This window comes from Sinocyclocheilus rhinocerous, unplaced genomic scaffold, assembly GCF_001515625.1.
Source record: "Sinocyclocheilus rhinocerous isolate Xijiao unplaced genomic scaffold, SAMN03320098_v1.1 scaffold877, whole genome shotgun sequence".
In the NCBI taxonomy this organism is placed as follows: domain Eukaryota; kingdom Metazoa; phylum Chordata; class Actinopteri; order Cypriniformes; family Cyprinidae; genus Sinocyclocheilus; species Sinocyclocheilus rhinocerous.
The window spans coordinates 758,541-784,955 of record NW_015662177.1 but is presented as its reverse complement, the minus strand read 5'-3'; the positions used below and the strand labels follow the sequence as shown (position 1 = coordinate 784,955).

The 26,415-nt window shown below is 35.3% G+C and overlaps 1 protein-coding gene across 1 annotated transcript in view; it reads left to right on the top strand.

The window, feature by feature from the left end:
* Positions 1–18,103, top strand: part of LOC107727926 (TNF receptor-associated factor 4-like) — a 42,675-nt gene extending 24,572 nt beyond the window's left edge. Inside the window, exons 2-7 of the mRNA XM_016537969.1 lie at positions 6,585–6,636; positions 11,537–11,641; positions 12,052–12,213; positions 13,888–14,049; positions 15,963–16,118; positions 17,444–18,103. Coding sequence (XP_016393455.1) covers positions 6,585–6,636; positions 11,537–11,641; positions 12,052–12,213; positions 13,888–14,049; positions 15,963–16,118; positions 17,444–18,076 — 1,270 coding nt within the window. The 3' untranslated portion in view covers positions 18,077–18,103. The remainder of the gene's footprint in view (positions 1–6,584; positions 6,637–11,536; positions 11,642–12,051; positions 12,214–13,887; positions 14,050–15,962; positions 16,119–17,443) is intronic.
* Positions 18,104–26,415: the final 8,312 nt, after the last annotated feature.

Sequence of the window (26,415 nt, the reverse complement as noted above, 5' to 3'; positions counted from 1 at the left end):
TAAGTCGCAATTGTGAGGTATAAAGTCACATTTACAAGAAATAAAGTTGCAAATGTGAGATCGAAAGTGATAATTACAAGAAATAAAGTCACACTAATGAGAAATAGTTGCAAATGTGAGAAATAAGGTGAAAACTATGAAAAATAAAGTTGAAATTACAAGAAAAAGTCGCAGAAGTTGTAATTGTGAGATATACAATCACATCTGTGGGATATAAAGCCTCGGTTACAACAAAATAAAGTCTACAATTTTACAAGAAATAAAGTAGCAGTTAGGAGATCTAAACTGACAATTACAAGAAATAAAGTGACAAATTATGAGAAAATTGTATGAAAAATAAAGTGAAGATGTTGATAAATTCACAGTTATGAGAAATAGGCATAAATATGTGTCTCAGTTGTGACATATACAATCACATTTGTGAGATATAAAGCATATTTACAAGAAATGAAAATATATTTGCAATTACAAGAAATGGTCACAAATTTAAATAAGGAGAAATAGGGTGAAAACTATGTTTACAATTACAGGAAATAGTTGCAAAAGTAAGAACATTGCAATTGTGAGATATACAATCATATCTTTGAGATATATAAAGTCACATTGTGAGATAATTACAAGAAATCACGAGACAATTACAAGAAATAAAGTTTCAATTGTAAGATCTAAACTAACAATTAGAAGAAATTATGAGAAAACAAGGAGAAATAAATTCTCAATTACAAGAAATAGTTGGAAATGTGAGAAGGTCACAGTTGAGAGATATAAAGTTGCATTTGTGAGGTATAAAGTTACATTGTGAGTAGGCCTGTCACAATAATCAATATATCGACTTATCGTGCAATATATGTACATGACCTCAATAATTTTTGTTGATGCAATATATCGCCCATTATATCTGTTACATTATGATTATATATTCAGTGGCATAAAATGGTCTTTAAAATGACAATAATATAGCTTATCGCAATTATTTCTGGGGCAATATATCACACAACAAAAAGTTGTTATCGTGACAGGCCTAATTGTGAGATAAAAAGCTGCAATTTTGAGAAATAGTCACAGAGGTATAAATGTGAAATTTGTAGAAATTAAGTGATGATACTGAAAAGTAAAGTCGCAGTTATGATACTCGCAAATGTGAGAAATGAATGAAAAATGATGAACGATTTGCCATTACACGAAATAGCAGCACATGTGAGAAATAAAGTGAAACTATGAGAAATTATTTCACAATTAAGTCACAAATGTTAGAGAGTTGCAATTGTGGGATACAATATACAATCACATCTGTGAGATATAACAACAAAACTATATGAGAAATAAAGTCAATTACTTTTTTACTGTGAGGTAGAATTGGGATCCATCAGAAGCTTAATAGTGAAATGAACAATAATTATTTTGTAAGATCTGAAATATCACACTTGTGGTTCCCTGTATCCAAGTGAACGTGCAGTGCACTTTCCAAGGGCAGAGATTCATTTAGCTGCCTTCAACCGTCCTCGAGTGCACTTACTATTCATGTCAGTTGAATCGATGACTGTACACCTTCACAGTTCTGCGACAGAAAGAGAGAGATATTGCTTCATAAAGAAGGCATTCAGATTCGCTCTCTCCCCTCTAAGTTTCTCTTTGTTAAGCTTTCTCTACAGCGATTGGCCACTTCCCGGTGGCCTGCCTGTCAAAGGTGATGTAGAAGGTGCGAGTGTGGTGTTGTGACGCCTGTCCTCATCTATATCACTTTGCAGACGGACGGCTTAGTAATCTGACCTGGGGCCATGGCAGAGAATTTTAAGGCGTTTTGGGAGGCAATCAAGAATCATTGATGAGAAGTGAACAGCTCTGTTAATACTACATATCTGACCCTGATGTGCCCACAGGAAGCAGAAGATGATGTTCAAGAGAGATCAAAGGGCTGTAGCTCTGTGTTAGGTGAAGGGTGAGAGACATGAATATGTAATTAGCCTGCAGGCATTCTCATCTGTCCTGCTGTTACAGCACATAGGCCTTCATCTCGATTGGTCGTTCTTTCTAGCAGAGCATCTGTCACTCTGGCCTGCGTGCTGGAGGAACTCAGCTTTCACTTATTTGCCCCAATGCTCACATGTGATTTGGAGTGAGGCAGTCAAGTACCTTAAAAGGATATTGTGACTGCCATATGGTATTATATTGAATTGTATTGTATTATATTATATTTTACACTAATGTTTGAAGGTTGGGTGTTGGTAAGATTTTTTTACGTTTCTGAAAGAAGTCTCACTAAGGCTGCATTTATTTGATCAAAAATGCAGTAAAAACAGTAAAATTGTAAAATATTATTACAGTTTAAAATAATTGTTTTCTATTTTAATATATTTTAAAATGTAATTAATTCCTCTGATGAAAATTTCCTTCAGAAATTATTCTAATATGCTGATTTGCTGATCAAGGAATTATTATTATTATTATTGTTGCTTAATATTTTTGTGGAAACTGATACATTTTTTGCACGATTCTATGATGAGTAGAAAGTAAAAAGAAAAAAAATCTGCAATTTATTTGAAGTATAAATCTTGTGTGTGTGTGTGTGTGTGTGTGTGTTAAAAAGTATTAAAACAGCATGAAAAACATAAAAAAAAACCCGATTAAAACAGTATAAAATAAGATCAAAGTCTGCATGTTGTTTAAAAAATATTTTAAAATATATAATTGTTTATTTAACTGTATGTTTATTTGTTTTTCTTTCGTAATGTTTAAAACTAGGGCTGTGTTTAGAAAGCAGAATGAACCAGTAATATTATAAAATTTGGTAAATATCTTAAAATGTTGTGTTAAACAATATCTCAATTTAACACATTAACTTTGACAGCCCTAAATATGAATTAAGGTTAGCGTTAGGGTTAGTTTTCCACAGACATTTTTTGTGTGAGCAGCAGATTGAAATTTTTTTTTTACTGAAAATCTTAAATTCGTGTTTTGAATATGTGCAAGCGTGAATAAGATTTGATGTTTGGAGCAATGTTAGGGGGGACTACATGATGACAGACTTTTGATGTTTGAGTGAACTATCCCTTTAACTCAAATCTGTCAGATCAGCACTCTTGTAAATCTTGTAAAGATTCCCTTATGCGAGGCTTTCAAAGCATAGAGAAGGGGCCAGGCATCAAGGGTTTTGAAGTGTTTCTTTTATACCTGCCTTAGCATTTGCTGATGTTGTCCTTCTTACACGAATGCTAATACAGCGCTGAAGCATAACAATGAGTCTCAACAAATGAGTCAGTGCCTCAGAGTCAGTCCGAATTAGAGGAGTGCAACAGATGAATGTATAGCTGCCGGTTTTATCTTCCTCTCTGGAAGGAATCGGTCTGACAAGTCATTTATTTACATGAGAGTTTCCAGTGTACCTTGCCCACTTCCCACCTCTTCTGGGTTGTAAATCAGAGTGCATCTGAAAAGCTGAACAGTCCCAGTGGAACCACATTGATGGTCTAGAAATATAGTCCAGTGTGCATTTGCATTAGTAGGCCTGCCTCTGGTGGGTAATTGATTGACTTTTTTGTTAAAGCCCAATGTATTAATTGCGGCCCTACTGACACACTGACCTTAATGGATGTGGCTGCCGTCACCTCAGGCGTTAAAGCCCTTTCCATCTGGCCCCCAAATAGGCTCGGGACAATCCACGTCATGTGACGTGTCATTCCCTATCCCTTTAAATTAGCGAAACCATCAATGGAGACATTGTGGCCTTATTTGTTTAAAAGTCAGGGAAGAATTTATTATTGATTCGTTTTGCCTGTCACAAGGTCTCGTGATAATGCGAAATGCTTTTTTTTTTTCACTATAGATAAAGATATTGAACTCACCGTGCACTTTTCCTTTTTAAAAAGTGTTCTTATTGTATGTGGCAGTGTTTTCTATTAAAAATGAATCGTTATCATCTATCGTATCAATTGTGAGTCATTAACTGAAAGGAAGCTGAAATATACATACATACATATAAGATGAAAAACTTAAAGTTAATAAAAGTGTAATACAATTTATTTATTATTAAAAAAAATTGTTTATTACCAAAATTACCAAAACTTAAATATACATAAATTAAAGCTAAATATAAATATTAGAAAAACTACATACAAATGAATACAACTGACAAAAGCATATCAAATTGTTAAAACTTCACCTGAAATGAAAATTAAAATGTACAAGATTAAAATAAATGCTCATTCAAAAAGGATTTTCTTACTCTGTAATTTTATCTTTTTTTCCAGTACAAATATCTAGACATTTTAATTCAAGATCGGTAAGCAAAATTACATCAGATATTTAGTTTTGTTTTCTGAAAAAATTTATCAAAATGTATTGTTTTTCCTTTTAATGAAGTTTATTTTTACCCTATTGGCAGAGATTGTTTCTTGTTTTAAGCATAAACTCACTTAATTTTGATAAATTTTTTTCAAAAAACAAGTCTTAATTGTTTTTGTTTTTCAGGTAAATGTATATTGATGTAAGAAAGTTCAGATATTTGTAGTGGAAAGTTATTTGTACTGGAAAGTAATTTTTACTGGAAAGTAAAAGTTATTTTTGTACACTGTAAAATGATTTTTCAAGGTAGTAAATAAAACAGAAGATAATTGCTGCACATTTAACAATAGTGTATTTTACTATTTCAGTTTTTCTACCTCAAAATGTTATGTTTAATTCAATGTGTTACTTGCCATTTCTTTGTAATTATGAAATTTACTATTAACTTCTGAGTGAAAATTGTTTCTGTGCTGAATGTTTTGCAGTGCATATAAATACATACTAAAATAACACTGGTATGTGGCACACACTGTAGTGTCACATTCATAAGTGCTGTTTAATGGCCTCTGTATACAGTCTGGCAGTAACAGACAATAGAGGGGCCGTATTAACACATCTCTTGGGACATTTCCACAGATGGTCCTTTTGGATTCTTTTTATGTAAATAACAGCACTGTGCAGTTGGACACAATGACACACACACACCTCCCCCTACGGCTGTCAGTGCGATCAGCAGTCACTTCCATTATTTACCATGTGAATATTTCATGGTGACATCAGTGTTCTGGACGGCCCATGCTGCCAGAGGGGCCCCGCTTAATGAGGCACGACGCCCCTCTCAGCTGGTCGCCTCACAGCCGGGATAAATCTCATGTCTTCTTTTTTTCTTCTTTATGTCCCACCACAGCGTCTTTCTCTCGGCTCCTTTTCGGCGATGTTGTAAGCAGTTCACAGCTAGGGTACATAATTAACCTTCATCCTAGTTAAAAAAGGGCAAAGAGCCCAGATTAGGGCACTCCGCCAGTCAGACAGAAAGTCGATGTTTAGTGGTGCTTGCTAAGGTGTGACTCACTACTACTGGTGTGCAGACTTAAAGTGAGGGATTTGAACAAACCACCAATCCTGAGCATTAGACTTAAGTGAGTAATCATGCACCGTTTGTGCCACAGACATGAATAGCACCCATTTTTTGTCCCATTGATTTAATTTAGTCAAATATACCTTAAAATGTGCAATTCATGCATGTAATAATAAGCCTCTTCTATTATGAGCATGTTTTTAATTTATGTATTAAAATTCATTCAGATATATATTATTGAGCTGTAAAATAAAATGTTGGCATGATTCAACTGTCTTGGTATCATAATGAAGAAAAAAGTTATTGACATCTTTAGAAAGAAAGAAGTTTGTCATAATGTTTTATTATTATTATTTAGTACGTATATATATATATATATATATATATATATATATGAACAGAGTGTGGTGTGACTAGCCATTGTTATTTAGATATTATTTATGTACTCTTTATTAATATTTTGAATTTGCTTTTGTTTTTTATTTTTCATTTTTCATTTTATTTAAATTTTAGTAATTTTTGTTATGTGATTTTATAATTCTTTAACATAATTCTTACTCTTTTTCGTTCTACTTTTTATGTCTGTTTAAACTTAATTTTTAAATGTTCTATTATTTGTATTTTGTATCTCTATCTGAACTATTTTTTTTTTCTATTTAAACTTTTAAAGCTTCAACTTTTTTCAGTTTGTTGCCAAGGCAACATTTCTAATTTCCATTAAAGTTTTTATCTAATATTTATATTTTATTTCAGCTTTAATTTAATGAGAATTCTTTTTAATACTTTTAGTTTTCGTTAACAATAACAACACTGTAACCATGTAGAAAAAACAAGCAGAAAATGACATAGAAAGAAAAGTTTCTTAAATATCAGACAATTTGACCTTTTTATGACTAGGCAAGGTTAGTTCAGGTTGGGAAATGCCATGTGTGACAAAAAAATAAATAAATAAAAATATATGTTTTAAAACCTTTTTGAAAATGATGATAAAGCTGCATACACTCATGTATTCAAAGAAAATATTATTACTTTTTACTTGATGATTAGACTCGCCACTCATGTTTTCTTCAGAAAATCTAGTTTCCTCTTGCAATTTGTTTTCAGATGCTTTTACTCTGACTCTGCTGTTTATAACAACCCTGAACTGAATCAGTTATTTGTATCTGATTTGTTCTGTGCTGCTCAGTGAAGCTGTAAATACAACTTTCTTTTCTTCTGCTTGCAGTGAGGGGGTCTTCAAGTGCCCAGAGGACCAGCTCCCACTGGATTACGCCAAGGTAATAATGCACTAATCTCTCATCCATTCTGTTGTAGACCAGATTACAGATCAATATCCCACAGTTATGTACATCCCAGTGGAGTTACAGGGGCCTCGCTCTGTGCCTTTATTCGCAGTACAACTTTTCTCGAGTGGCTCTGCAAGAGTGAATGAAATGCTAATGTGTCAACAATAGCAGGCTATGTTTGTGATTCACTGACTGCCCCGGGCGCTCGCCCATCGTCCACGCTTCTCAAAACACCCGAGTAATCACACTAATGAACTACCACAGGCCACTCATTTCCCTGGGACTGTCGAAAGGAAGGAAGGAAGGAAGAAAGAGACGGAGATGACACATAGATAAATTCAGAATATGACAGAATATATTTAATGCTGCTTTAATGCGGCAGTGTGGTCTTTCTGCACCACTAAAAGGAACATTTATAAATATATAAATAATACAAGTATATATCTAAACATTATTCCTTTTAACTCAATTTATACCAGAAATTATTTAGCAGTATTTATATTATGTAAACTGCCATTAATACAGTAATTTACCTGCCAAATGGTACATAATGGGACATTAAATGAGCATAAAGTAAAATATGAAATGTCCATAAATCTATAAAATGTATTCTGAAACTGAAATAAACAGAAAAAATAAAGATCTAAAAATATTAGATGTGTGTGTGTGTTATTATTATATATATATATATATATATATATATATAAAATAAACTATATAATTATTATTATTATTTAAAATTTAAATTGCCATTAATAAAGTAATTTAAATAATAAAAGTATATATCTTAAAAGTCCTAAATTGTTTGGAAATAGTTTTGCTTTGAACTCATGTAAAATCGTTTAGCATAATTATTAATATTAAATTGCTTAATTAATACAGTAATTTACATGGCAAGTAGTACATCATGGGACATCAAATGTGCGTGAAGTAAAAAATAAAGTGTCTATAAAGTTCCTGAACTGAAAAGAGCAGGGAAAAAATGTGGTTAGTTTATAAAAGAGCGTTTAAAAGTGATTAAGGGTTACTCTCTTCATGAAGGTGTTAAATATTAATACAGTAGCCTCCTCCTCCGCCTCGCAAAATATTTCAGTTAGGCAATTATACTCTGCGGTTTAACTAATCTGCACCATGCCACATTAAAGAAGGAATTTCACCAAATCTTTAATTAAAGTATTGGCTAATTTTTCATCTTGCTCTTTAGTTAATTAATCAGGTTGAGCTGGGAAAAATGCCATAAGTGTCGGCGTTTATTAAAGAGTAATTTTTCTCACTGCCCTAGAGAGTGAGATTATGAAACCTCTGAGCGCTCAGAAGACGATGAGCATACCTTCAGTTTAACAAGAGTTAAACTGTTAAAGCTACTCTAAACTATCGTATGGCGTAACACAGAATAATTTGCACAATCGAAAAAAAAATAAAAAAATCTCGGATTTGGATCGGCCCTCTCTGACCGATACCCGATCTGAGAAAAATGTCACTATCGGAGCCGATACCCGATATGAATATCGGATCGGCGCATCCCTACTCTAAATGAGTGATTTTTTTTTAAATGGTGGGATGAGACCTAAAAATTATCTGCAAGTAATAGAATGCAACTATGTAATCATACATAATTGTACAGAAAATGAAATATTATATGTTCAATCAAACTCTATTATTTTTTTGGCATAAAATCATCTCCCAATTATCCAAATTTCAGCCCTATTACTGTGTTCTTTTAAAAAAAAAACTATTCTAACATCTGAGTCATCTTCTCCTGCAGTGTGTTTGACACGCTTCTGTAAGAGCACATGCACAAAGTTAAACCTGTTCTGTGTTGGAAAGAGCTTTAGCGCACTAATCTGTTGAAACTGTGATTTGCATGAAGTCGGCGGGATAACTCTACTCATCCTGGAAATCCTGGAGTGCCGCAGGAGGAGCTCTGATGCTCATGAGTCCAGAAAACACACAATTATTGCACAAGCAGTCATTTTTAAGGATCTGACAGCCGCCCACAGATTACCCATCCACCTCTGCAGGGCTGCTGTTCAGTACCTGTCTTTGCCTGTTTGAGACATCTCATGTCTCATTTAGTATATACACCTTCTCTGTCAGAATTTGTGGGTTAGCACAAAGTTCGTGGGTTAGCACAATTTCTATTTTGAAAAAAATTAATACTTTTATGCATTAAAGTATGCATTAAAATTGATCAAAAGTGACAGTAAAGACATTTATAATGTTGCAAAAGATTTCTGTTTAAAATAAATTTGGTTCTTTTGAACTTTCTATTTCTCAAAGAATCCTGATGCATCACAGTTTCCACAAAAAATATGAAGCAGCACAACTGTTTTCAATATCGATGATTATAAGAAATGTTTCTTGAGCAGCAAATCAGCATATTAGAATGATTTCTGAAGGACACTGAAGACTAGAGTAATGATGCTGAAAATTCAGTTTTACCATCATAGGAATAATATAAAATCATAGGAATGATGATAGAGAGAGTAATGATGCTGAAAATTCAGTTTTACCATCATAGGAATAATATAAAAAAATATTAAATGAATTATTATAATAATATCACCACTTATAAGAAAACTGACACAAAATAGAATAGAATACAAAATAAAATGGAATAAATGTTTTTTTTTTTTACATTTTATTATTACAATATTGCGTTTGCATTTAGGTGTTTCCATGCAGAATTTATATGCAACATTCCAAAATATGACCCTGGACCACAAAACCAGTCTTAAGGGTCAATTTTTCTAAATTGAGATTTATACATAATTTATACAAATAAGCTTTCCATTGATGTATGGTTTGTTTGGATAGGACAAAATTTGGCCGAGATACAACTATTTGAATATCTGGAATCTGACGGTGCAAAAAATCAAAATATTGAGAAAATCGCCTTTAAAGTTGTCCAAATGAAGTTCTTAGCAATGCATATTACTAATCAAAAAATAAGTTTCAATATGTTTACAGTAGGAGATTTATAAAAATATCTTCATGGAACATTATCTTTACTTAATATCCTAATGATTTTTGGCATAAAAGAAAAATCAATAATTTTGACCCATACAATGTATTTTTGGCTATTGCTACAAATATACCCCAGCGACTTAAGACTGGTTTTGTGGTCCAGGGTCACAAATGTGCATAAAATTATGTGTATTTGGAACCCCATTATTGACAATGATTAACAGTGGCAAAGCTGATCAGCATGAGTTGTTATTCTTGTTATTGTTGAAGTGCAGTCACTGATCTGCCGCTGATAAAGTTGGACATTGCAGTCAAGTAGGGACGCCAACTTGCAACCATCCAATTTTATATCGCCTGCTTAAACGCGATGTTGTATTTTTAGTTCTTTATATAATTTGTTGTGTTTTTTTTTCATCTACAAATCTTCCATAAATGTTCAGCCGTCGTGTGTAAGGCAGGATGGCACAGTTGGGAGAGTTTATCTTAGTGTGCCAGAAAATCTGTCAATGAAAATGAATTTGTATGTGTGTGATTGGGAGGGCGAGGGGGACGGCTCCATATGGGACTACATGGGTGGCGAACGGCCGCGTCTGCAGTGCTGTCGTAACGCTGCAGATCTGTGTGTACAGTATGTAAATCTTGCAGGCAGGGGATTTGGGCTGATTGGATGGAGGAGCGTCTCATCCTTCATAGACTTTATGGATGAAGAGAAGATGCAGTAGCCTCTGGATCTATCGTACACACACAGACTCACGTGTACGCACTCGTTTCACGGGGCTCTAGTTGAGATCATCCATCACCGTGCAATTGAATTTGATTGTGCAGCAGTGTATTTGTGTTTTGAACAAAACATTTTTTTCCCAGTCTTTCAAAAATTAATTTTACAGTTTTTTCACGGTTTTGCGTTTTTTTTTTTTTACTAACAATATAAAAAGCATTAACATGCAACTGACTATGAATTACTGCATTTTAAACTTTAAAAAAAATTAAATCAATTTATAGGCTATATGACAGATGGTCATCTTTCTATGTAAATTACGCTGATTATAGATGATTACATATTAAATGTAATTTAAAAGAGATGTTTGTGTACATTTTCTATTGATTATGGCTGCAGTGGTTCATCAAATTGTGATTAACTGATGGTATTATAACATTATAACCAGATGTATGTGTTGAATTTAGATGTTTTAGAAACAATTCAGGTATGTGGATTGCAGTATAGTACTTAGAACCAACCATATCAGGAATTGCATTGTGAAAACAACATTCATCACAGGTTTTGTGGGTGTGTTTGCATCATTACCTAATTTGCATCATTTTTAATACTGAATCAGGTGCTAAAGCAATTGAAACAATTCATTATTTGTAAATTTCCCCCACCGTGTCAGTATTGAACATGAACATGTATCTAACTTAAAATATATATATTATTACTATTATTATTAATTTGCATTTTGGTTTATGTGCAGAATTTCTATGTAATACCCCAAAATCTGCATAAAAATATATGTATTTGGAACACTATACTACTATTGACAACTGTCAGTATTGACTCAAATTGTCTGTCAGAACTGCAAGATATCACTGAAAATGATGCAATTAAACATTTTGGTGTGAAATGTTATGAAAAACTCAACCAAGTTACACAATTATTATGTTTTATGGTCAATCATTGCTGTCATTTCCGAGTACTTGAACACTCACATCCATCTTTATGAATGACGTGACTTTACAGTAATTATATCACCAGACAATCTGCTTTTAGCGTGGGAGAAACCATAAGCGTATACTCTGTCTGAGTTAATAAGTGAACGTTTAAATCCAGACCTCTGTCCTGTCCTTGAGTGGTTAATATATGAGTGTGTTTGAAGAGAGGAGACAGCGTTGATTAATGTGTCCTTGGTGTTATGGTGTGTTATAGATCTATCCTGACCCTGAGCTGGAGCAGCAGATACTGGCACTGCCCATCCGCTGTATTCACAGTGAAGAGGGCTGCCGCTGGACCGGCCAGATGAAACAGCTACAGGTAATGATGCTTTCAGCTTTTATCATTTCTCTGATGCTTTTTAAAAATAGTAGACTCCAATGTAGCTATAGCAGAATTGTCTGCTAGCTAGCATGGTTGTCTCTCTATGTGATTTGTTTGAAGGGATAGTTCACCCAAAAATTAAAATTTTGTCATTTACTCTCCCTCATGTCGTTCCAAAACCTATATGACTTACTTTCTTCTGTTGAGCACAAAAGACGATATTTTGAAGAATGCTGGTAACCAGACAGTTGACGGTAGCCATTGACTTCCACAGTATGGAAGAAATACTATGGAAGTCAATGGGTACCAGCAACTGTTTTGGGTGAACTAGGTAAATCTGGCCTAGAACGGGAACTATGTCACCATAAATATATACTACAAAGCATACTTGTCTGTTTCTTTCCCAGAGCCACTTCTCAACCTGCGCCTTCAATGTGATTCCCTGCCCCAACCGCTGCTCCGTCAAGCTGACGCGCAGAGACCTGCCCGAGCACCTGCAGCACGACTGTCCCAAACGCAAGGTCAAGTGCGAGTTCTGTGGGAGCGAGTTCACAGGAGAGGCCTATGAGGTACTGCGGTCAAATCACGTCCAAGACAGGTTGTTATAGAGCGCTGCAGGAATGAGTCTTTAAATCACAAAACGAATTAGCATTGAAGTCAATGGGGTTTTGGTTAAATGCTGAAATAAGGTGTGTTCAACACAAGCTCAAGATATTTTCATGTTTTATTCTACAACATAAATACTATTCTATTTTTTAGCTATAAAATAAATTCAGTAATACCCCACGTGAAATGTTAAGCTTTTGTGTGTCTTGAAAAAGACACTTGCTAATTTGCTAACAAGTGGCTAAATGGGACAACATTGGCTGTCACAACTCATTATGTTTATACTCGCGCACTTGCAAACTATTCTAACTGAAACTTTCCATCTTGTAGATTTTAAATAAAATCTGAAAGTTTGTTGGAAGCCTTCACGGCCTAGCTTTCACCTTGTGATTTTATTTAGGCGCTTATAAAAGTTGTATTCATTTCTGAAGATTGTCTTGATGAACAAAATGTGTAAGAATCATAAACTTTTGTTGGACACAAGAGCTTCTTTTCTGCCAATGGAAAAATCTAATTGGCTTTTTGTTGAGGGAACCTGTTAACGTCATCCTGTAGCACTCTATTGTTTGGAATATTAGCCTTTTGGATGCATTAGCATATTAGCAAAGAAGTATTAGCTTTCTTATTTGATTATTGTCGGTTTGTGCTCTATAATAAGGATTTCTACACAAAGAAAGAGGCTTGTGTGCTTCTCCATGTGGTGCAATTCTGAAATGTGTGAATTCGTTATTAGCAAATTGGCAGCTTGATCTTGTAGTAGCACAAGATCAAGCTCGTTTGCTAATATAGTGGCACTTCTATATTTATAATATAAACCTCCCAATGTATAAAAGAGATGATTAAGCCTTGTTATTGCATTTTATGGGAATATTTCTTTTGTGTTTTGTGGGTAGGCTGTAAAATTGCACTAAATTGTTGCAGTTTATGATTAAAGAACCATTTTATTTTGAATTTTCTGCTTTATAGCAAGTGGTCTTTTTACGTCATGAAAGTGCTTGCGAGGCAAATATGATATTACACAAACATTCTAGTTACAGCTGGAATACAGTACATGACTTTTGCCCTAATTTGCAGTCTGGGCGAGTTGACGCTTGTTGCCAAAAATCAGAGCCAGTCTGCAGATTTTGGGCAGTCAGAATTGACAGATTTAATAGAAAATCGCATAGTAAATGATGGTCACAGATTCCAATTTTTTTTTTCTTTAACCTTCAGACTTTGATTACGTCCAGTCAGAAGATTCCAGTAAACAGTTCTTAAAAGAATCATTTTTCTTAGTGTGAAGAACTTTTTAATAATCTAAAGAACATTTTTCCACTATAAAGAACCTTTTGCACAATGAAGAGATTCCATGAATATTTGAGGTTCTTCATAGAGGCATAGATGGCGATAATTTTACAATCTATAGCCCCCTCTACACTGTAAAGGCTGTGTCAGGATGATGGCTGATGGTTCAGTAGACAAAAAAAAAAAGATTTGGACAACAACAACAAAGCAAATCTGATGCTGCTAATTCAGTTATGCAGAACCTAAACTATAATGCTGTTCTTTTCCTGCTTTGCAAGCAGTAGTTTTATCTTCAGGAAATGCAAATCTAGTTTCTTTCCTCTGACATCTCCATCTCCTTTCGTGTCCCTCAGAACCACCAGGGCATCTGTCCGCAGGAGAGCGTGTACTGCGAGAACAAGTGTGGGGCAAGAATGATGAGGAGACTATTATCCCAGCACACCATGACAGAATGCCCCAAACGCACGCAGCCCTGCAAGTACTGTGGCAAAGAGTTCGTCTACGACACCATCCAGGTGAGTGACACGGCACAGCAAACCTCTACACCCAAATCATTCAGCGCTCTGACTTCAGCTGTGGCCCTGCATCTGTACGACAGAAAAATGGATGCAAATAGTGTTGGTTGTTGATATTTCTATGCGCACGTCCAGCGCCGAGTGTGAATGGAACAGTAGCCGCTCAGTTGTGAATTAAAGGGGTTTTGAGGCTGCACAGGGTGGGATGGCAGTGGGCCTGTGACTACATAAACACTGGCTTTCATACTAAATTCTGGGTTTGGTGCCAACCACAGCTTGGGCTGGCCTAGCTTCTTTTTATAACACCTGCGTTCACACATATAGAGGTATACATCCTGAAAACACTGTGAGATTCAGCTGCCTGGCTAATGGACACACCAGCTCTGTTCCGAAGCCTAGTGCGCTGCCTCGCTACATCTGTCATGGAACCTCATAAGTGACCAATTTGAAGCGCTCTGCAAGAGAGACTAGACTTGTTGTTTATTTCAGTGGATTCTGATGTTAGTATGTCTCTAAGCTAACAGATTGATAGCCTACTAATGCAGAAAACACTCATATTTTGCTAAATAAGCTATTTTTAATTACACTGAATAGGGCTGCAAGATTAATCCAAATAAAACCATGATTGCAATGTGATTATTAGATCTCAACTGTTGCGATTTATTTAAATAAATCAGAGTGAAACACGGCTCTGTGTTTGTTTACATGCGAGCAGCTCATGATCCTGTGTTTTCAGTGTCTCAGCGCAGCTCGGTTCGCAGTAAATGCTGCTCCGCATGAACTCTTTGCATCTGCTCTAAGTTTGGGTCACTTATAACGGGCATTTGGAAACGCAACATGCACAAACCATTTTTCCAAACTTGTAATGAGAAAAAGCGCTTACAAACTTGACCATTGTTAACAGAAGAGGAGCTGTAACATTTCTTTGAGTTTTTATTTATTTATTTTGACAACATAAAAGCTCAATGGTTTAACGTTTGAAAATGCAGAAATTAAGAGAGCCATAAAATATTACTGTTGTAATTTTGGAGTTGTACTGTAAAATAAAATAATAATTATTATTATTATTAAATTCATTTTCTTAAGTATTTTTTGATTTTACAGTGAAATATTATAATATTTTATTAATAAATGAGTTACTTTTTTTTTGTTTAGTAATATTATATTATCACAAAATTTTGATCCAAATTGGAGCTGGAGGGTTTTTTTTTTTCCCCACAATCAAATTTTTTTCCTGAAAAGTGTAGTTCGCAATTGCGAAAACACAATTTTTTCCCCAAATTGTGCAGCTTTAACAGTGAACTAAATTCATTGACACGCTTCAGTATTAATTTCAAAATATTTTTGTTTGCATTTATCATTTATGTTTACATTTCTTTATTTTAATTAATTATGAGCACAATTGTATTTCTTTGTATGCATACAATAGCCTTACAATTTGGTTAAAACGAGAGATCTTAAGAGGGAGCATAATTAAGTGGCCTACCTTTGAACAGCCTTCGTGTTGTGAACGCCTATGATACCTTAAAATATTGTCTTCGTAGGCACCCGTAGGTTTTGAAACTGGTTTAATTTCCTCATACACAGGATTCACATTTCGTGTGCTTTTTGATGCATCATTTCCTATATTATGACTAATATTTGACTTACGCTTTAATCCAAAGCCTAAATATTTATCAGTATGTGTTTCCTGGGAACTGAACCCATGACTTTGGTGTTGCTAGTGTCACGCTCCAGCAGTTGAGCTACAGGAACACGAGCGCAGCGATTCTTATAGATGATCTCATGATGATTTCATGAATTCATGCATATTTTAGTTCTCACGCCTCGATGCTCAAGCTGTTATTGCTCAAGAAATCACAGCTCAACCTACAGATTCACGTCAATGCTGACTGTTGCCTTTCATCCCCCAGAACCACCAGTACCACTGCCCTCGCTTTCCCGTGCAGTGTCCTAATCAATGCGGCACCCCGAACATCGCACGTGAGGATCTGGCCAACCACGTGAAGGAGAGCTGTGGCAGCGCGCTGGTCCTTTGCCCCTTCAAGGAGGCTGGCTGCAAACACAGAGTGAGTCCTGTTCTGTAACTTCACTGAATTCCCCTGCTCCCGATGCAGTTTTCCTTCCTCCACACCTGTAAAAATTGTGTCTGTGTCAGTAAAAAATTTATTTGAAGCTTATAGTAGAAAACTATTTTTAAGGATAGGATGTCTGCTATGAGATTTCATCTTTTCTAGTTTTTGAGATCAAGGGAGTTTGGGGAACTAAGTTTTATGCATTTTGCAGGCAGCACTGTCAACAACTTTATGTGACATGTTTCCGGTCTCTTGTCTTCTTTACTTGCAGTGTATAGACCTGAGAGTTTAGAGGAATAGCAGTGCTACTTAAAAATAAAAGAAATTATTAATTTATTATATTAAAAAATAATAAAAATGTCACTTTTAAATGAACAAATAAATCAACATTTTAAACATGTTAAATTCATCATGTTTAAAAACTTCGTAAAATAATTAATACTTCATTAATTTATTTACATTTTTACTTTTTAACTAATACATCGAAAAATGTAAGTAAATGTAACAATAAAATAAATTATAAATCACTTTTTAAATTATCAAATAAATAGACATAGGACAACTGTTTATATAATTAATGTTTAAAAATGTAGTTAAATGTAACAGTAAAATAATTTTATAAAATTATAAAAACAGTAAAATATTAATGAATCACTTTTCAAATTGACAAATAAATGATAATAAATTTAATAATAAAATTATTAAAATGGTTTATTTAATAATCAGAAGGTATTTTTTTAAATAATTAATTTTTTTAAATGTTGAATTTAAAAATTATTTATCAATTTATTTGTTACATTTGACTACATTTTATTATTTGACAGATATTAAATAATTGTTTTAAATATGTCTGTTTGTATATCCATTTGAAAAGTGATTTATTCATTTATTTACATTTTTATTTTTCATTAATACATTGAACAATCTAGGTAAATGTAGCAGTAAAATAATAACAGTAAATAAAATGAACAGACATATTTAAAATGGTTTATTTAAAAACATAAAAAGTTATTTGGAAATGTTTTATATTTTTAAATGTTGCATTTCAAAATTATTTATCAATTTATATATTCTTAAATTATCTACGTTACATTTTTAAACATGAATTTAAAAAAGTTTTAAATATGTCTGTTTATTTGTCAGTTAAAAAAGGATTTATTTACATTTATATTTTTTAATTATTACACTGATACATTGATTTGTGTCAAATTAAATATGATGTCTATAATGATAATCAAGGTCTATAGTTATGCTAATAGCATCATGCAGATAAAAACGGCAAGCAAATTCACACTATGCTTCTGTGCTCTGGTTTATAGTGCCCAAAGATGGCAGTTGGACGACACCTGGAAGAGAGCACAAAGTCCCACCTGACCATGATGTGTAATCTGGTGGGACGGCAGCGGCAGGAAATCATGGAGCTGAGACGTGAAATGGAAGAGCTGTCGGTGAGTCACGACGGCGTTCTCATCTGGAAACTGACCGACTACTCGCGCAAGCTGCAGGAGGCGAAACTCCGCAACAACCACGAGTTCTTCAGCCCACCCTTCTACACGCACCGCTACGGCTACAAGCTCCAGGTGTCCGCCTTCCTGAATGGCAACGGCAGCGGCGAAGGCTCGCATCTGTCCATCTACATCCGCGTGCTGCCCGGCGAGTATGACAGCCTGCTGGAGTGGCCCTTCTCCTACAAGGTCACCTTCTCCATTTTGGACCAGAGCGACCCGTCGCTGTCCAAACCTCAGCATATCACGGAGACCTTCAACCCTGATCCCAACTGGAAGAACTTCCAGAAACCGTGCAGCAGCCGAAACTCGCTGGACGAGAGCACGCTGGGCTTCGGCTACCCCAAGTTCATCTCGCACGAGGAGATCAAGAAGAGGAACTACATTCGCGACAACTCCATCTTCCTCAAAGCTTCCATAGAGATCCTGCAAAAAATCATGGCCTGAGGCTGTTCGAGTGAAGATTTGTCTTGACGTACGTCTTTGTGGACCCTTCTCACTGTCAGAAACTCTGCCAAAAGACTCAGAGCTCGTCTGTCTGGCTATTCAACTGGGGTCCGTATCTCCACGTAGAAGTGTTTCGCAGTCATCACTTTTGGATTTGCTTTCCAACACTCTCTTCCTCAATCTACAGCAATGCCTTTGGACATTCAGTAGTGCCTAGAACATTTACTTTAATTTAAATGTTATTTTTAAAGCGTGATTTATGTTATTTCTCTCACAGATGTCAAGTAAACGATTGAAGCGGATTGTGAAAGGCTATTCGTAAGCTTTGCAGTTTGAGAATGTTCTTCGGAGCTCTGCGATACGACGGCAGGCATTCGGCGTACATACACTAACCCTCTTTTTACCCTTTTGTGTACACATTTTCGCCCAGCATCGGTCCTTGAAAAGAAACTCAACAGAACTTTTTCCAGTTTAACTCGTTTAACGTAAACTAACTACAACGGCTGTGAACTAAATGTAGCTTAACTCACTCTAGCGGTTCGAGACTTGTTTGGTGCATTGTAGTACTTGATAAGTTATATTTTTCAACATTAGGACCGATTCCGAGGTGCTAAAGCTTTTTTGTTACTGTGCGATGGAAAACGAGATGTTTTTGAAGCTCATGCACTCCGGTTCGGATCGAAAGCCATGCGAGAGGTTGTTTACATTCAATCTGTGGGTGTTGGTGAGGATCTACGCCGCCGACCAGTTTTTTGTACTGTAACCTGTATTCTTAACCAGCGTGTGAGGGCTTGTTTTGTTGAGACGGACGGACGAGCGAAAGGAACCAAATTTTTTTAATATGTGAAAAAATAAATGTGAGCTACCTGTTTGTGTCATAAACGGAGGGTGATTTCGAATGTGAACTCTGGACTCATGCTCAGTTGGTTCTTTCTGTTATTTGTCTTACTCTGGCAGATGATGAATAGAAAGGTGCGGGCACTTGCGACGGCCGCCCTAAAGCGCGTCGAGTGCGAGGGCGTCGTATATGAGCGGCGCTGGTAGCCATGGTTACCCATGCCTGTTTGAGCAGCATGTGAACGAGAAGAGAGTTCTTCCATGTGCCTGAGGAAGATGAGCCTTGTGCAATATGGCTGCCATTGCTCCATACAGACCAGTGGAGGACTTTGTTGATACTTATTATATATGTGAATACTAATAAAATAAATGCAAAAGCACATTCTTCTTCACATTAATCTTGCAACAATACCAGCTAATATTTTGCAATGATTTTAAGAAAACATGGAAAAATTAAAAAAAAGACATTTTTTGCTAAGATTCTGTATTTTACAAAGTACTTCAGATGTTTTCTACAAGACTTTTTGGCGATAAGTTTCGGGGGGCTGTATGTTGAAGTTTTATGGACCCTTTTTATGTTTCACCTCTGTGGCATTTGCCCGGTCGTTTTGTTTTTGTCTGGTTTGGATTTTGCATATTATGTCTGTATTATTTCCTCTTGAGAAGTATTTATTTTAAAGCGCCATGACATAAGCTTGACAAGAAATGGTGCAGATGTTTTTATATGTTGATCTGATGATTGCTTGCCGAAATTCACTTGAAATAAAACAATGTCTACAAGATCTGGTGTCGTCTCTCACGTCTCAAAGTTTACATGGTCCGCAGTCGCAAATGTTTACCAATCCCGCAAGAACCGCCCAGAAGACCAGCAACACAAAGCTTTTGTAGAAGAAACAAACCACAGCTGACTGAAGAATAGCATATCCTCCAATTTAGTCTCAAATAACTTCTTGTGAAACGTTAGCGTCCATAGTGTAGGATAAAATAAAATGATGTGCAGACAATGTTTCCACGGTTGTGGAAGATTTGGGGAATAACAGGGAGGTGAGTCTGGAAAAGTAATTTCTATTGTGAATATTCATTTTCTAGTTGCAGTTCGCTTGAAAATATTGCATCAGCTGCTCTATTTGAGTGCAATCTCTATGAAATGATTTTTAAAAATCTGATCACAAACAGCTGGAAAGGTTATGGAAATGTGTTGGTGAAAAGGTGTGTAAAGGGCTTTACGGCTACAGTTTGGCTGAAATGTCTCACAATGTCACCGTACTTATAAGCATCCGTGACGAGTGCCAAGTCTGCACAAGTTTTTTTATGGCTTTGTTTTACAACAAAAAGTGAAAGGGGGCTGGATCTCATTACTACGCTCACATCGCTGCTCCATGTGCTGATCTCCCCCTGAGATGAAGGGGGAGGAAGTGAAGCAGACACATGCTCAACTTTGATGTTGTGCCAGAGGTTTCCTCTGGACTCTGTATGGGTGTATGGGAGTTTTTTGAAAAAAGAAGGCATATAAAGGCTTCTCAATTCCCCCAGAGGAGAAAAGCTGTTCAATTTATTAGTAAGACCAAATCACTTGAAAAACTATCGAGACTTTTTGTTTGTTTGAAATTTGTGGAAGGGCAAATGTCATGGCTTCACTATTGTTCAAAAATTTAGCATCAGACTTTTTAAAAGAAATTAATATTTAAATCAAAAGTTAAGGTAAAGATATTAATAATGTCTTTACAAGAGACTTTTCAAATAAATGCTGTTCATTTGAATCTTCTATTCATCAAAGAATCATGAAAAAATCGTGAATTATGAAATCTATTTTCCACAAAACTATTAGGCAGCACAACGTTGATAATAATACGATTTATTTTTCCTAAACAGCAAATCAGCATATTAGAATGATTTCTGAAGGATTATGTGACACTGAAGACTGGAGTAATGATGCTGAAAATTCAGCTATACGATCACAGGAATAAATCACTATTTCAAATATATTAAAATAGAAAACACTTAAAAAATAAAAATAAATAAAAAAGCAATTACATTTTGCATAAAGAAATTGAATTACTGCATTACAGCAATTAAAATCAAATCAGAATCTCAACTAAGAAACATGGGAATTAAAAAAAAATCCAGTTACCTCAACGTAACAAGAATTTGAGTGAAAATGTACTTTTATTTTAATGGTCATGTAAAATAGACTTCATTTTCTTTATGCAAAATGTATTATTTTTTTTGCTATTTATACCTATATGATTTTTTTTTAATTTAATTATATAATGTATAATGTCAGATAAACATATATAATAATCTTCTAATTCCGTGATGAAATATGACTTGTATGTATTGTAGATGTGAATATGGGGATTTCTAATATATAAACTTTGTGATATGGGAAATCATATTTACATATTTTATCACATTATACTAAATGAAAGAGTGGCTTTGAGAGCGTTCTGAGTAAGTTTCTCCAGCCGTATCGTTTTCCACCGCCGGGCTGAACACAGAGTTATTTAAAGTTAACTGCAAGAACCCAAAGCCATACTGATGGCCCCTAAGTTTCCTGGCACAGGGAATTCAAACAGTAGCTCCTCTAGGGCAGAGCTCTGTGAACATAGTAACATCTAATTACACATTAGCTCATAAATGTTTCTCATTCGGAGTGGAAAAGTCACGGGCGATGCAGACCCCAGCTACAGCTCAGCCGTCTCGTGGCTCACTGATGAAATATGTCAACAATAAAGCCTGTCTCTCAAATTCTGTTTGTGTTTTCCTACTGTAGATGAGGCCCTCAGCAAACTCCTTCACATAATGTCACTGTGTGATGTGTGTTAGCTTGAATGAGTGCTGTGGAGAGGATAGGATGGGATGCCTGTTTACTGACTCACTAATGAAGGGTATTTTAATGAAAAATATTCTAAAGACCTGAATTTAACAGTTTAACTCTTCTGTTGTGATGCAGTAAACTGGAAAACATTAATTTAGCATATAAGCTAATAAAAGACTGTCTTTAAAATTTCTTGCAGTAAGATGGTTGGTTGATCATGTTTTTAAAGGGCCACCAATCAAATAGCTAAATAAATGGGCATGAAATATTTATTTGAGACACCATTGTAAAGTTCAAATAATAAAAAAATCTAAATATTAGATGAAAAATGTTGTCTTGGCAACTAAATGAAAAAATAATTTGAAGTAGCCTACTAAACAAAAACTGAAATAAAAATACATTAAATCTAAATAGAAATATTTAAAAAACATACACAATTGCAAAAGCACAAAATAAAATGACTAAAATATAAATATCACAGATAATTCAAGATATTAATAAATACTATAATGCTGTAAATAATTCTTAAAACAACTGTATGTAGCTTTGTGTATTTTTGCGACTTTAGAGCCCCCTACAGTTAAGTGGGTGGAATGCACTGTCGTAAATATATCACTGCTGTTATTTATTTATTTATTTGGGGGGGTATATTTAGGAAGCTGTCATATTGATATGTTTTGCTCCTTTTCACAGGACAAATTACAGGTGATCTCCCTTTCAGTACAATCACTGGAACAGCAACAGATGCAACTGCATTTATACATCTTTGAAGAAAATGTGAATGGTGCATGTCTGTGGAACGTCATAATACATGTTCTGCATGGTTGCCAGGGTGTTGTTAAGTGGATGCACATTGCAGTGTTTTTAGCACATTGCTATGCAGTTTCAAGGGGGTTAATTATAGTGGATGCAAGGGTGTTATTGATAGTTGCTAGATGGTTGATGGGAGGTTGACCTGATGGATAACATCTAATATAATGCGCTCTATTCATCTCGGTAACAGTAATGTTTTTATTGGACAGACTGTGTAATATGTAAATTAAGCGTATCATTGGAGTTTCATCTGCTTCCAGCGTGTTTTCAGAAGGGTCAGGGTTTGGCACTGTCCTTGGATGCTAAAATGCTTTGAAATAGAAGTTCAAAGGATGTTCAAATCAAAGTTGACGTCCTGTAGTGTGACAATAGCAGGGGGTCAAGAGCTCTTTCGATTTCAGTTTCCCTTTCTCCAACTCTTTCTCTCCTTCGCTCAATCTATCTTTTTTCTCTTTCACCAACAGTGCCAGTATTTAACATGCACATGAGAGTTTCCACTACCTCACAAATAAACACGCTCTGATGGAGGTGTGTTTCTAGTTTCTAGGTGCTTTATTCATGCTGTTGTTGTTTTGTCATCACTGTTAATTTTCTGTGTGTTGATGTTAAGAGCTCATCTTTTTATTTAATGATGTTGTCCATGTGCATCTATTTAAAACTATGGCATTTAATGTCTTTGCTGTGCAAATTGTTCTCATTTTCAGAAGCAAAGATTGTGGAGTTCACTTCATGTTAACAATATTTTACCTGTGAGAATGCAATAATAACAGATTAATACATTCTGCAGATTAATATATAATAGTTCACACAGAAATTAGGAAATATGATGAAAATGTACTCACCATCAGGCCATCCAAAATGTGGAAGAGTTTGTTTCTTCATCAAAACAGATTTTAATGAAATGCATTACATCACTTGCTCACCAGTGGATCCACCAATGCAATGAATGGGTGCCGTCAGAATGAGAATCCAAACAGCTGATAAAACATCACAATAATTCAAAAGTATTCCACATGACTCCAGTCTATTAATTAACACAATCTGTATAGTAATGTAATCTTGTGAAAATTTTTTGTAAGAAACAAATCCATCATCAAGGTGTTTTAAAGGGGTCATCGGATGCCCATTTTCCACAAGTTGATATGATTCTTTAGGCTCTTAATGAAAAGTCTGTAACATAGTTTGGTTCAAATTTTTCAATGGTAGTGTAAAAAACACCTTTTTTATCCTGTCAAAAACAGCTTTTTTCAGAGCAAACCGTTTTGTTGCATTTTCCTTTAAATGTTATTGAGCTCTGCTGACCCCGCCCCTCTCTTCCGAGCTGCTCTCTGAGGGACTGTTTACTTTAGAAAGTTCACTTGTTCGAAAGAGTTGAACTCAAAACATTGTTTTGGCCTGATTTTGTCCGAATTGACATCATACCGATTCATTCTTTGATTTTGCTTGAAGTATATCGGGGCCTAAAGTCAGTTCTCGTTTTAATTTACCCGTTAATGAAATTATGTTCGGTTTTGCCAAACTCCTTTTTTACAGTGCAAAGAGTCGACAATATGCACCGTGAGAGAAAAAGCAGCATGCATACATTTACATTTGTTATGCACAACATGTTTGACGTAAAATTCCTGACAAAACAAGTAAAACTATCCACTCCAATGAGCATGATTCACTTTCTCTGTCTCTCTCTCAGATAAGAATAGACATTGACTTGTGATGTTTTATCCGCAAACAACAGCGTGATTACGCACTATAGTGTACAGTGATGCAGCTTTTGTGAAGCTGAATTCGCACACAGGCTTTCTGAGAGCAGACTTCATGTCTTTTTCAGTAAGTTTGCGTCAGTCATGCTCTCTGCTCTTTGTGGAGGGCACTTTATTTGGGTATGAGAGACAGAATGGCATTATCGCAGCCTGTGGGCATGAGTTTCATCCTCACAAAAGCTGAATGCCGGAGATGGGTGAAATGCATCATTGAGCTCTTATTTTAGATTATAGAATAAATTGAATTGCAGTGCTTCAGCACATAATTTCTGAACTCTCAGCTGAAGTGTGTATCCCTGCTACCTTTCCTGTAAATGAACTGTAACTCATGGAACATGAGCCTTTACTGACGCGTTGATGAATGTGTCTTTTCATGCTAAACTGGGAGTTGTTTCTTCCGAGCCAGGAAACTGTTGGTCAGAAGCTTTGTAAATTTAAACTTGGTAGTGTTGCTTTTATAGTTAATGTGAAGATGAGAGATGAAGGACAGGTTGTTTAAAGAAAATTGAAGTCCCAGTGTGGGATTCACAAAGGTATTTTACAACAGGTGACTCTCAAAATGTTCTATTCACATGAAATTGTCTGTAAATATATGTCTGTAGTTTAAAGTGTACCAGTGCTTTGGCAATATAAAACCCTTCAACCATGTCAATAAATCTACTTGAATCTTAAATCAAACAGTTGCTACTGTAAGAATGAGTACAGCCAAACTGGCAATATTTTAGATAGGTCTAAATTTTGCAGGCAAAAAAGGTCAATTACCCATTGTCAATAGCGTAGCAATGAGTGAAGTGCTTTCAAACCAAGCACTTTGCTGTTGGTCAGTGCAGAGAATTTGCATGACTACCTTGAACATGAGTGAAATCTGCATGGGGAACGTAATTCGTCCTCACGCAAAATTCCTAAATGGATCCCAATGGAAATGACTGGATTTTTTTTTCTGGGAATTTTCACCAAGCAACGATAAATGTGACTGCACTTATTGTGAATTTCATTTTTTGTTCTTACGCTAGCCGTGAATATCATCTGTAACTATATTTACAATTATAGCAACTTCCATAACACTGCAATTTTTTTCTCACAGTTGATTGGACATGAATCTAGCTAAGCGCGGGTTCATCCTTAAGATCTTAATTGAACCGAGTGGAGAGAGGAGAATTTGAGTCATGTGCAGACCACAAAACTGCTGGTAACCACTGCGGTAGAAGACAGTGGCATTTAATATCAGCGTCTCTGTTAGTTAATGAAACACCTCACAGAAACATGCAACAGACATTCGCATGTAGCGTGAGGCATTCACTTTGTATGGCGACAGACAACTAATTGTTCATTACAGTTCTGTTTACACATCAGGACGTTGCCGAAAACACGGTTGTGGGTCCTGAAAATATAATGGTGTGAGTTCGGTTACAGAATGCAGTTGTCGTCCCTCTGCTAAATAACTTAACTGTGTGTTACTGTGTAATTGTATTAAGCAATATTTGGCTCTTAACTGAGTAGGGTTTTTAAGTTTTTGTATTAGTTTAGCTTTATGTTACTCTGGCTAGCCGAATATTTGTACTATGAACAAATACTTTGTAGTTTATGTGGCCAACAACCACCCACTACAGGCTAATAGGTAATCAGCTAAGCTAACAGGTTGTTAATATGACACATATTCTAAAGAAAACCAAGAATTATATTGTGAACAAACCCAAGCAACTGAATTCAAAATGATGGAAAATATTAATTTCTGTCAGTTATTATGGTACACACAAGTAAATGTGAAGTAAACAATGAAAGTTTTAACATACACCTTCCACTTCACACTTGGTTTCTGTTCATTGATCCCTGATTATAGATAATAGATATATGATATTTACTATATTATATATCAGTGTTTCCCCCATGTTTCAAATTGTCACGGCCCTTAAAATATTACAGCTCAGACACTCATATATCAGTGAATTTTGAGTTTTCCGCTTGTAAATACGGCTGTTTGGTCATTCATGTGCTTGCAACTCATAATAACGAGATTTCCAACTCCACTTGAAGGGCTGTGTAGCTTAAAGGCACAATATGTAATTTTTTGCCACTAGAGGGCGTGTATTCAAAATAAACAAAGAAACAAAGGT